This window comes from Onychomys torridus, chromosome 8 (genome assembly GCF_903995425.1).
Source record: "Onychomys torridus chromosome 8, mOncTor1.1, whole genome shotgun sequence".
In the NCBI taxonomy this organism is placed as follows: Eukaryota; Metazoa; Chordata; class Mammalia; order Rodentia; family Cricetidae; genus Onychomys; species Onychomys torridus.
The window spans coordinates 58,268,879-58,282,118 of NC_050450.1; the positions used below are offsets into that span (position 1 = coordinate 58,268,879).

General features: G+C 50.3%; 1 protein-coding gene across 1 annotated transcript; it reads left to right on the forward strand.

Moving 5' to 3' along the window:
* The first annotated feature begins 7,328 nt into the window (after window positions 1-7,328).
* Window positions 7,329-12,199, forward strand: LOC118589444 (asialoglycoprotein receptor 1). The gene is made up of 9 exons (XM_036196742.1): window positions 7,329-8,328; window positions 9,347-9,435; window positions 10,438-10,554; window positions 10,678-10,773; window positions 10,856-10,927; window positions 11,134-11,220; window positions 11,319-11,470; window positions 11,546-11,652; window positions 11,780-12,199. The coding sequence occupies exons 1-9, from the start codon at window positions 8,141-8,143 to the stop codon at window positions 11,934-11,936; spliced, it is 1,065 nt and encodes a 354-aa protein (XP_036052635.1). The 5' UTR covers window positions 7,329-8,140; the 3' UTR covers window positions 11,937-12,199.
* Window positions 12,200-13,240: the final 1,041 nt, after the last annotated feature.

Genomic DNA, 13,240 nt, shown 5'->3' on the forward strand with positions numbered 1-13,240 from the left:
TCCAGAAGCTCCTTGATTTACAGTAGGCGGGAAATGACTTGTGTACAAGATTGTGTACAGAATGTAGAAATGTAATATACCTCACTTGCTGAATTTAGGACACAGCTCCATCCATCTTGAAGGGCTCAGAGCGTTGGCCCATAGCTGAGCAAAGCCTGCTGTGTTCTAAAGTGCCGAACAGGGCTGGCCTGGAAGTGAGGCATGCTGCTGTTGCCCGGCATCAAGAGTCACTCAGTATATTGCTAGCCCATAAAAAGATCAAAAATCCAATTATGGAGGTTTACATCTGTAATCCCAGCACTTGGGAAGCTGAAGCCGGAGGATTGGGAGTTCAGGGTTAGCCTAGGCTATGTAGCCCAAGCTGCATAGTGATGCTGCTTCCTTAGAAGGTGAGACAAAATGCAGCAAAGCCAAAGAGCAGGTTCTACTCCAGCTTGGCCCATCAAAGCTGGGGCTGCACAGAGGAAGCATTCTTTGTTAGGTTCAATCTTTCCAGGAGTTTGCTGCCTGAGAGTTGTTAGATCCTTGACAGTTGCAAAAGGGAAGTAAGTTTCTGTAGCCATTCCTGAGCAAAGATGAGAAATGAATGCATAAGACCAACCCAGGAAGTCGGGTGGCGCATGCCTTCATTTGCAGCACTCAGGAGGCAGAGGCAGGAGGATCTCCATGAGTCTACAGAGTGAGGTCCAGGACAGCCAGGGCTACACAGAGAAACCCTGTCTCAAAACAAAAAAGCCAGATGATGGTGGTGCACACCTTTAATCCCAGCATTCAGGAGGCAGAGGCAGGCGGATCTCTGAGTTCAAGGCCAGTCTGGTCTACAGAGCAGGTTCCAGGACAGCCAGGACTATTATATAGAGAAACCTTGTCTTGGGAAAACAAAAAACAACAACAAAAGACTAGCCTAGGAGAAGTGATTCTGGGGAAGACAAGTCATCCAACAATCAAATCAGATCACTAGAGCACTGTTGCATAAACCTGTGACTCTGGATTGCCCAGTGAATTATTCATGCAGTATCTGCCTCACAAGATTCATCCTTCCAGGTCTGGAGGTGGAGGCCCCAGGGGTCTACATGTCTGGAAAGCTCCCCGTGGTTCTGATACCCTGTTGGGCAGAGAGACACTGTTTCAGAGGGTAGTTTTCAGATCATTCTCTTAGCTGGGTTCTGTAAGGATGAGGCAGGGTGAGGCTGCCTTTGTTCTCCATCATGGGCCAATAGGAGTAATCTAGGAGCTGAGGAGGGTGTGCTAAGGCAATGGGGCTGAGTCCAAGGAGTTGAGAGTTTACCTAGAAGAGTGGATTATCCAGTTTTGTTCGTTTTGTTTGTTTGTTTTTGGTTTTTTGAGACAGGGTTTTTCTGTGTAGCTTTGCACCTTTCCTGGAACTCACTTGGTAGACCAGGCTGGCCTCAAACTCACAGAGATCCGTCTGCCTCTGCCTCCCGAGTGCTGGGATTACAGGCGTGTGCCACACCGCCCGGCCCAGTTTTGTTCTTTATTAAGTTCCTCAGGCTGACTTCAAACTTGTCATCCTGCTACAGCCTACTGAGTGCGGGAATTACAAGTATGCACCTCCACACCAGGCTCAAATGCTACATTCTTATTACTGCTTTTAATTAAAAATAAATTCTCACGGGAGTGTGTGTCTGTGAGAGTGTATGCCACATTCATGTGGATGCTCCAGGGGGCCGGAAGAGAGTGTTGGGTCCCCTGGAACTGGAGTTACAGGTGGTTGTGAGCTGCCCAGTGTGGGTGCTGGGAACCAAACTCAGGTCCTCTGGAAGAGCAGTGAGTGCTCTTGACAGCTGATCCCTCTCTACGGCCCCTAGTTTTGTTTTTTATTTTTCCCTTTCCAATTGCTTCTTACACTTTGTGTGTGTGTGTGCGTGCACATACATACACCAAGGTGCTTGGAGGTCAGAGGTCAGAGGTCAGAGGCCAATGGCCAACCTGGAAGAGTAGATTTTTCTCCTGCCATGTGAATTCCAAGGATCGAACTCAGGTTTTCAGGCTTGGTGGCAAGTATCTTTACCCGCCATCTCACTGGCTATTATTGTTTTATTATTTTGAGAGGCAGGGTCTCAGGTTCCCAACCTGGCCTCAAACTATGTAGGCAAGGATGACCTTGAACTCCTGATTCTTCTGCCTCCACCCTCCAAGTGTCGGGGTTAGAGGGATCTACCATCATGCCTGTCTTGCATTATTTTTGGATGATGTGAGTGATCCGTGTACCTGACAAATATGCATATCTAGCGATTCACATAGTTAAAAAAGTTTCCTCTTCCTCCCACACATCTGAGGGAGTGTGGTTAGCAGTGTGGAGTGTCTTATTCTAAGTCTACAGAGAATGCTTTCCTGCTGCCCACCCCCCCCACACACACCTTGCATTGGGGTTCAAGCCCAGGGCCATGGGCTGGGCAAACACTGTACTATGGAACTATGTCCTCAGGCCCTATGACCCCTTGAAGCAATTTAAAAACATGTTTTTGAGATAGGGTCTTTCTATTATGTAGCTCTCTGGCTTTCCTGGAACCCATTATGTAGACCAGGCTGGCCTTGAACTCAGAGATCCACCTGCCTCTGCCTCCTGAGTGCTGGGATTGAAGACGTGCGTCATTGCTGCCCGGCCCATCTGGCCTTATTAATCTCCTCATAGTGCACCTCTGCTGCTGCTTCCGATTCTGCCTCCCCAGTGCTGCGGTTGAAGGCACCCGCCATCATTCTTGGCACCAGATTGAAAATGTTTTAATTCAATATTTGGATGTGAGGGGCTGGAGATGCTCAGAGGATAAGAGCACTTGTTGCTTTTGCAGAGGGCCCAGGTTCCATTCCCAGCACCCAAGGGGTGGCTCACACACATCTGTAATCCTGCATCCAGGAGATCCAACAGGCATACACGAGGTGTTGCACACGTGCAGGCAAAACATTCATCTACTCAGTAAAATACATTTCAAAAATAAAAATTTTATATGTGTGAGTGCTTTGTCTGAATGTGCGTCTGTCTGCCAGGTGCCCTCAGAGGCCAGGAGAAGGTGTCAGGCCCCAGAACTGGAGTTACAGATGGCTGTGAGCCACCATGTGGGTGCTGGGAGTCAAACCCTGTGTCGTCTGGAAGAGCAGCCAGTGCTCTTAACCACTGAGCCATCTCCCCAGCTCCAGAAAGCAGAGAAGAGTCCTGGACTTCCAAATTGACTTGGCAAATCCTGGCTTCTCTTTCTTTACCCTCTTCATGTCTTTCATCAAATCTTTGTTGGATCTTTTTTGGTTCCAGTCTGTGTTCTAAATACAGAGATGGCAACGTCCCTGGTTTCAGGGAACTTGGGATCTATCAGTGGGGATGGAAAAAAAAAAAAAAAAAGATGAGAACAGATGCAAATAAGTTAAAGTGATGATTGCTATTAAGTAAGTACAGTGACTGTTGGACATCTGTTTAGGCTGGCGGTTGGTGGCAACATGTCTGGTGGAGCTCTGAGTTCGAGGCCAGCCTGGTCTACAGAGTGAGTTCCAGGACAGAGAAGGCTACATAGAGAAACTTTGTTCAAAAGCACAAACAAGTAAAAGAGGAAATGGACACCTGTCTCAGGCTAGTTCAGGTGTGCGGCCTCCCTTGGAGGTTGAGATGAGACATAAATGATGGTGGAGTCGGCGGAGGAGTGTGTCAAGGAAAGCGACGGCAATGGGGTTACGTTTGGAAGATTGGAGGACGGAGGAGGGCACTGGGGTGTAGCAGGGGGCAGAGAAGTCAGCAGGATCTGTAGCAGGGGGCAGAGAAGTCAGCAGGATCTGGCTCATAGGCCTTTGCATGTCCAAGTGCTGGAGAGGTGGCTCAGTGGGAAAAGGTGCTTGTTGTCAAGGCTGACGACTCAAATTCAAATCCTTATGTGGGACCCACATGGTGGGAGGAAAGATGTTGTCCTCTGACCTCTGCTTGCACACACCCACACAATAAATAAATGTTGAGAAGCAAGACAGAACGAAAGAAGGGATGCTATCACCGTGGCAGGATTCTGTTTGGGCAAGAGGACTCTAGGTGCCGGAGAGAGCATGCAGGGGGGCAGCGGAAAGCCGGGAGGTCGTTGCCCCGTTGATGTGAGAGGCTACTTTGGTGTCGATAACACTTTGGGTCGGCTTAACCTCTCACTCTGTTTCCCTGTCTGTAAAGCGGCAGCAGTGACTGCCTACCTCTCGGGGTCCTTAGGAGGAATGGCGCAGAGCAGCGCTTGTAACCGCCCTGAGGCCTGGATGTGGCACACAGTAGGAAGTAGTCACAGTGAGTGTGACTGGCTCGGGGTCCCTTCAGTTATTTGGTAACCCTGAAAATTACATAAAAACCATTGCATTTGATATTTCAGAAACTTTTTCTTAAATTGTTACCCCATGAAAGGAAAGAGACAGAAACACCGGGGCCACAGAACCCCAATTGCTCTAAGGCTACAAACTTGGGGTGTACTTGGGTTGGAAAGAGTGAAATTGGGGAGGTGCGAGGCAGGATGGAGAGGGACCCTGCTGGACTTTGGTGGCCTATGCTTTCTTTGTTTTCTAAGGGGGGCCCTGTCCACTGTAGTGTTGGGGTACTGAGGCCCCCAGGAGGTGTCTGTTCCAATCATACACATGGTGCAGGGGCCCATCTCCTTGCCCTGGCTGTCCCTCTCCTCCCTCAGCTTCCTGCATCCATCACATAACCTCTCCAGCTTCATCTCAGCCCTCATAGGTTTGAATGCTTCGTCCCTAGTTAGTGGAACTGTTTTGGGAAGAAATAAGGGGTGTGACCTTGTTAGGGGAGGTGTGTCACCAGGGGTGGGCTTTGAGGGCTAAAGAGTCCACCAGTCTTGCTCTCTCTGCTTTCTGTTTGTGGATCAGATGTGAGCTCTCAGCTACTGCGCCAGCACCATGCCTGGCTGTCGCCCAGTTCCCTGTCGTGGTGAGCATGGACTCATCCTCTGAAACTGTAAGCAAGCCCCCAATTAAATGCTTTTGTTTTGTTTTTTTTTTAATAAGTTGCCTTGGTCGTGGTGTCTCTTTACAGAAAGAAAAGTAACCAAGACACAACCCAACTCATCCTGGGCTGCTAGTGGGAGTGAGGAAAAGAGCACTCAGCATGGGCCTGCATGGAACCGTGTACTGCTGACTCATCATTCTGACTTGGACAAACCCTTGAGATGGACATTGATCCACCTTTCAGATGAGCCCAGAATCGTCTGATAACAGGCTCCAGGCTTCTCTCATATCTCCTTGCGGGGGCAGAGGGGGGGGACGGGGTGGGGGGTGGGGGGCGCTCCATCCCTCGGTACCTCTTGCTCATTCTTAGCATTCACATGCTCACCTTGGCCAGTTCCTTCTCAGCTTTGGAACTGAGTTCTTCAGGCATCTCCCAACCTGGAAAATACTTCCTTCTTTCTGGTTTTCCCCAAAGGAGACTCATCTCTCTCTCTCCTTGGTCACCTCCAGCTCCCAGCTGGCATCCTTGGTCCTCCTTCTCTGCTCTCCCCTGGTCCCGGATTCTGTCTACGCTTGTTGTTGTTGCTGCTGGGAGAAGATACCTGAGAAAACAGCCTAAGGGAGAAAGGGCTTGTTTTCGTCTTGGGGTGTCAGAGGGCTCAATCCACACTCCACTGGCTCCATCCATTGGGCCTGTGGTGAGGCAGAATATCACGGCAGCTTGGAGGGTGTGGTGGAGAAGGCTGCTTACCGGATGGCAGCCAGGGAAGGAGTTAAGATGGGGAGGAAGTGTCCCAGGACAAGACATACCCTTCAGAGGCACACTCCTGACTGGTCTCATTGCCTTTGGGCCACTGAGTCCCTCTGACCCAAGTTCTACTCCAAGGTAGGCTGCTGCATACTTTAGATATCTGGCTTCACCACTGTCTTGCCAGAACCTACCCCCCCCTTTTTTTTTTTAAAGGTTTATTTATTATGTTTACAGCATGTATGACTGCAGGCCAGAAGAGGGCACCAGATCTCATTACAGATGGTTGTGAACCACCATGTGGTTGCCGGGAATTGAACTCAGGACCTCTGGAAGAGCAGTCAGTGCTCTTAACCTCTGAGTTAACATCTCTCCAGGCCCAAACATTTGGCCTTTTTTTTTTTTTTTTTTTTTTTTAGCTGAGGATTGAACCCAGGGCCTTGTGCTTGCTAGGCAAGCGCTCTACCACTGAGCTAAATCCCCAATCCAACCCCCTTTCCTTTTTCTGTGTCCTGGGGATTGAATTCAAGGCTTTAGGCATGCCAGAGAAGCTCTCTACCACCAAGTGATGTCTCCAATGGAGCTACAACTCTTCATGGCCCCATAGTGGAGCCACACCATCTTTAAATGGGTTGATCATACAGTGACATCAGTAGGGCATCTTTGAGCATGTGTCTTCCTGGTATGTGTTCACTCCTTCGAGATGGGCCCAGGAATTCTCGTCCCTGGGACCTACACTGTTTGTTCTTTTCCACAATGAGGAGAGCTTCCCTGAGAGATTGGTAGACAATGTGGAAATGGTGGGCTGTGGCTGTGAGGCTAGGCCAGCGTTTACATCATGAGGACGTTCAAGCAGCCTTGTGGAGAGACCTACGGGTGGGGAGCCTGGCACTGTAAGCAGCAGTTAGCAGAACTGGCTTGTCATCTGAGTGAGTCACACTGTCAGTTGACTTCCCAGCCCTAGTCCAGTCTTCCAGGGAACACAACCACTGACTGAGGTCTTGGTATATCCTCAGGAGAGATTCTGAGTCAGAACCAATGGCCTAAGCTGCATTTTGATCTTTGCAATGAGACTACCTGTGTTTATTGTTAAAGTTGCTAAGTTGAGGGGTAATTATTTTATAATATGTAACTAATACACAAATCAGCGGTACAGGTCTATTATACATACATTACAAAATGTATTTATCTAAATTGAAATCTATTGGAAAGGGATGAAAAGCTACACACACACATCCACATATCCACACACCCACACATCCACATGCATCCACACATCAACACACATCCACATATTCACATATGCACAATCCATACATCCACACACATCCACACATATCCACACATCTATACATCAACACACACCCACATATCCACACATCCATACATCCATACATCCACACACATCCACACACATCCATGTATCCACACACATCCACACATCCACATACATCCACACATCCACACAGCCACACACATCCACACATTCACACATCAACACACACTCACATATCCACACATCCACATATATCCACACATCCACACACACATCCACAATCCACACATAGCCACACATCTACACATTCACACACATCCAAATCCACATACATCCACACACCCACACACATCCACAATCCACACCTATATTTATTTACACATGCACAAGGATAAATACACACACACACACACACACACACACACACACACACACACACACACCACTAGTCCAATACTACTCTCTTAGGGCATGGCTCTAGGGTACAAACCAGATTTCAAAATGCCTTCTTCCAGCACAACCTGCAAATAGAAAGAAGCAAAAATCCTAAGTTTACAGCATTTGCAGTTTTACAAGCCAATGCCAAGGTGTCACCACATCCAGAGACCAAGAGACTAGGTGCATTCTCACCCCTACACCCTTCTCCCTCACCTCTACAGCCCGCCTTGCTTCCTGCTGGGTGCTATCTCTGTGAGTGTAAGTACTATTCAGACTGGATCTGTGTCTGTTTGTTTGCCAGAATAAACTAGATCATAAGTGGCAAAATCAGAGAGTGTTAAATTAATGGCCCAATTTTCACCAAAATCACTGGCAGCAAGCCTAGTCCATGTAAACATGAGGATTTTTAGGACACAGACAAACAAGGACACACAGAGCTGTTGCATTTATGTAAGCGATGCCTTCCTGAATAGCTCATGGGATCTAGACGGCTGCAGTCAGAGTCCAGTTCTCTCTAACATGGTGCCTGTGGATATTTTTAATGTTGCTCACTTTCCAAGCTAGAGGCTGAGTTCTGGCAGGCATCTCTGAGGCCCTCAGGACTGTGAGGGGCCACGTTTAAGCATCTCTGGGGACTTGGGGACCTAGTGTGTGGACCAGCTGGAAACCCTGTTCTGGGTAAAGTGCTGGAGGCAGCGAACAGGCCTGCTCATTTTTTAGTCTGCGCTCTCCGGTGCAGTATGGCAGGAAGGCAAGCTCTTGACTCTCAGGGCCTCAGCTTTCCTGCCTGCAGAATGGGCTGTTCCCTGGGGACGAGAAAGGCTCAAGTCCTGTGGCAGAATCATGGATTTCTTGGCCCCAACTCCAGAGGAGAACTGCTCTGCATGGCCCCTCCATGCTGCTTGGAGGACCTCAGGAGAGTGAGCAGGTCAGGTCAGGGCTGGGGAGCCTGGAGCTGAGCCCCTAAGAATCTACAACTTGCAACTATAATGCCAAGGTCACAGGGCAGGATTGAGCAAGAGTTAGGGATCAGTTGGTACCTCTGATCCTGGTCAGGGATATTTGGAGATACGGACAATTCTGGGAAATTCAGAAAGGGGGAGGGCCCTGAGAGGGAACAGCAAAGGCACCCTGGCTTTTTTGGGCCTGTCTCCCCCACAAAAGTGTAAAGGGTATTGAAGTGGGGGCATAACGTGAACGTGTATGTGTGTGTGAGAGTGTGTGTGTGTGTGTGTGTGTACTCCCCTTCTCTGAGAAATAGCATAGAGGTCACCCATGCTCTCCTACACAAACACCTCCCTAGTTCCAAATCTATTTCCACCTCCGTTTAAGGTCCAAAGTCCTGGCATTGGTGATGCCAGGTTCAGCGTGCTCAGACACACAGACAGCCAGACACGCAGGGCCCTTGGATGGACCCTGTCCCTTCCCCTTCCATTGTCCAGGGCTGTCCACCTGATTTTTCAGACTTCAGCCCCTCCTTAGCCTGGGCTCTGTGTGGTGTAAGTAAGTAAAGCAGGGCAAGAAAATGAGAGGCAGCCGGCAGGCAAGTGAGAGAGTGGGTGGAGGGGTCCTACACACACGAGTTTACAGACATGTGGGCACGCACAAGTGTGTGTGTGTGTGTGTGTGTGTGTGTGTGTGTGTGTGTGTAAATCGGAGAGCATAGGTTTTTCTTAGGATGTAGTCTTGGCTGGCCTGGAACTAACTATGTAGACCAAGCTGGCCTTGAACTCAGAGATCCACGGGCGTATGCTTCCTGCGTGCTGGGATTAAGAGCATACACCACCATGCCCAGCTAGGGGATAGATTTTTGGATGCCAGGCTTGGGAGCAGAGGGAGGGGAGAAGGAAGGTGCTGTTATTCTGAGGTCACCCAGTCCGATGTAGAAGGGATTGGACTTCTGGGCCTGTTCTCCCCAACCCCGGCTCTAACCTTGGCTCCCCTAGGCCCAGCTCCAGCGCTACCATGACAAAGGATTATCAAGACTTCCAGCACCTGGACAATGAGGAGAATGACCATCATCAACTCCGGAGAGGTGAGGGGTGCTCCTCACTGGATCCATGGCTCTGTCCCTCGACTCAGCTCCCGTTTCCCCTGGTGATTCCCAGTTCTGTCTCAAACACTCAGAAAACAGTGGCTGAGTCACTCTTGCTGGGGAGGTAGGTACAGGGCACAGTGTTGGAGTCCTTAGTGGCAGTTACCCAAGCTTCTTCAAAGTATCGCTCACTTCTCAAAACCCCAGACAGTGGGTGGATCCAAGACTTTGGGCCTACTGAAGGCTGGGGAATGAATTTGTTGCCAGTCTCTTCTGCAGTTAGGTCCCCTGTTCTCTTCAGTTTTGACAGTGTGTATGTGGCAGCGGTGGGGGGTGACCAGGATCAGCTTGATCCCTGGGGCGAGGTTGAGGCCCCTTGGAGAGAGCGTTGAGTCTCTGCTCTGATGGAAGATGAAGCATCCCGCATCTAAAACAAACCCATCTTCCCACCTCTTTGTCCCTCTGAACAGGGACTGTTGTGTAAGCAGAACAAGGTCAGAGCTCTTGGGGTGTCCCGGGTGCCAGGAGGAGTACTGGGGAGGAAGAAAGGGAAGAGGCGCCACACTCCAACTGACAGGACTAAGTGTCATTTTCTCGCCAATCGGGAGAGATCCGCCTTCTCTCCCTGCAGACAAAGATGCACAGGATTCACGTGGAGAGGAAGAATCCCACCTTTTCCCCGCTTTGGTGGACCCCCCAGGTGCCGAGGCGCAGACTGTGTAGTTCCCTGTCTGTAATGACAGGATCACGCCACGAGGTGGCAGCAGAGGTTCGGGGCCTCCGCAATGCTAGGGCAGGTCAAAGTTTTGCACTTCTGAGATAACCCCCTTTCTAACCATCTTAGGTTTCTTCCGGTCCTACAGGGTTGTTCATGGCCCACATTTCTTAATGCATATGGTTTCTCTTAGTTTATTGGAGAGCTCCGTCTGCGCTCTTCCTAGGACCCCAGGATCTACACGGGGTTGGCCTGGGTCGGTGAGGTCCTGACTCCTTCTCTTGCAGGGCCAACTCCCACCCCATCGCTCTTGCATCGCCTCTGCTCTGGATCCCGCCTCCTCCTGGTGTCCGTGGGCCTCAGCCTCCTGTTGCTGGTGGTTGTCTGTGTGATCGCATCCCAAAGTGGGTGGCCAGGGCTGGGCAGGGAAAGGGGGCAACTTTGGGTGTGTGTGAGGGGGCGATGGATGCAGTGGTGGCTGGACACAGACAACTTATTTTTTCAACCCCACATCCTCTCTTGCCAAGACTCCCAACTGCGGGGCGATCTGCTGTCTCTAAAGCAGAATTTCAGCAACTTCTCTGTGACCACTGAGGACCAGGTCAAGGCCCTGAGCACCCAGGGTGAGGGGACCCAGGTCTGGGGCCTGGGGCGGGGCTGAGGGGTGGTACTATTGTCCTGACACTGAACAAGTTTCTTCTCTAGGGGGTAGTGTGGGAAGAAAGATGAAGCTACTGGAGTCACAGCTGGAGAAACATCAGCAGGATCTGAGTGAAGGTGTGTGGGGGTGAGGGGTGAGAGAGAGGGAGGGGGAGAACTGAGGGCAAGGGGAGGGGTCGGGCGTGGGGGAGGGGTCGGTTTCTCCGCCCAGATCAAAGCTTTGGCCAGAGGGTCTGTGATGACTGGTTGTCCCCCAGTGTCCACATTCAGCTAATTTCTTTGCTCCCCTTCCCCTTTGCCCCCTTCTGTCCTCTGCCATCCAGATCACTCCAGCTTGATGCTGCATGTGAAGCAGTTGGTGTCTGACCTGCGAAGTCTGAGCTGTCAGATGGCTGCCCTTCAGGGCAACGGTGAGGGGCGGGGCGCCGGCGAGGGGCGGGGCGCCGGCGAGGGGCGGGGCGACCAGCCCCACCCTCAGTAGCATCTCAGCCTTCACCCCACCCCTCAGGCTCTGAAAGGACCTGTTGCCCCATCAACTGGGTGGAGTATGAAGGCAGCTGCTACTGGTTCTCCAGCTCTTCGAGGTCCTGGATTGACGCTGACAAGTATTGCCAGCTCGAGAATGCCCACCTGGTGGTGGTGACCTCCTGGGACGAGCAGGTGAGGCCACGGTGCGTTCTTCTGGGACGCTGGGTGGTGGAAGGAAGAGATCACCAGCTCTGTTTCTTTCCTCAGAGATTTGTCCAGCGCCACATGGGACCCATAAACACTTGGATTGGCCTGACTGACCAGAACGGGCCCTGGAAATGGGTGGACGGGACCAACTATGAGGCAAGCTTCAAGTAAGTGTGTGCCTTGCGGGTGGGGGGCACCTAGCTTTCCCAGCCGGTGTTCCCAAGGCTAGAGATCTTCCGGGAATGTGACTGAGAGTCTGATTTGCTGGGACTCACAGCAGTCTTTTGTCCGTAGGAACTGGAGACCAGAGCAGCCAGATAACTGGTATGGGCATGGGCTTGGAGGAGGCGAGGACTGTGCCCACTTCACCGCTGATGGCCGCTGGAATGATGATGTCTGCAGGAGGCCCTACCGCTGGGTCTGCGAGACAGAGCTGGACAAGACCCGTTAGGAGCCTCCCTCCCCTTAATTTATTTCTTTAGTGCCTCGAGCTGCTGAGGTTGGGAATTGGGAGATCCTGCCTAGGGGTCTCTGCATCCTTGGGAATTTTCGTCTAGGGTTTTAAGGGCAGGGTAAAGAACGGTGTTTGAGGAAGGTGACATGGTGCCTGGTGAGGTGGGCTTATTGGAATGCTGTGACGCTTTGTGTGCCATGCAGTTTACTGCTGCCAACTTTTTTTTTGGAGTAAAAAGAAGAGAAGTATACTTAACTGTCCCTGAGTTGTCTGGTCATTGGGGACTAGGAACCAGGACTGGGCTGGCTCTCTGGGGGAGGCCTCGGGCCAGCAGCGGTGCTGGAAAACAGGATGGCTTTTTGCACTGCGGCCTGGTTAGCAGCATGGCTTTGCTCTGTCCAGGTTCGCCAGCCTGAGGAAGTTTCTCTGTCCTTAAGTCTCAGTTGGGAAATAGAATGATTCTGGCAGGACCCGTAGAGAGCCGCAGACCCCCAGTTTTGAGTGTGCCGGAGACCTGGAGTGAAATACACTGGCCTGTTGTGTTCAAGTGTGGTGAATACACAACTCAGGGTATTCATGAGGACACAGCATTAGTATTAATTTATTCAACAACCAAGGACAGGAGTGAGGGCAGATCAGCTATAGACATGGAATTATTAACAGAACTGGGCAAAATGTTTGCTGATAAATGGCACCAAAATACAAGAAATTATATATATGTATGTATGTATATAGACATACACATATATATACATGTCTATATAAATGAAGTAATATGTATGTGTTCTTTTTAAGAAATTTATTTACTTATTTATTATGTATACTATGTTCTGCCTGCATGTATGTCTGCACACCAGAAGAGAGCATCAGATCTCATTACAGGTGGTTGTGAGCCACCATGTGGGTGCTGGGAATTGAACTCAGGACCTCTAGAAGAGCAGCCAGTGCTCTTAAACTTTGAGACATCTCCCCAGCCCATATGAGCTCTTTTTACAAATGCAATGTAGAAAAAGAATATTTTTCCTCTACAAAAGATTGGAAAATCTGATAACTAAAATTAGAAACCAGCAACAGACTTGATGAAGTAGTTGCAACACTTATAAGGAGTAATTAATACCCAGACTCTAAAGAACTACAGAACCACAAGAGCTCAGCGGAGAAGTGTGAAAAGAGACCGTAGTAAACATTTGTCACTTCTGGTTGAGGGAATTCTCTCCCGTGTTCACAGGCAGTCAGCAGCCCCACGCCTCCCCCTGCCTCGATGATGTAGCTGCGTGCGGGCTAGAGACTTTTTCCAGTCA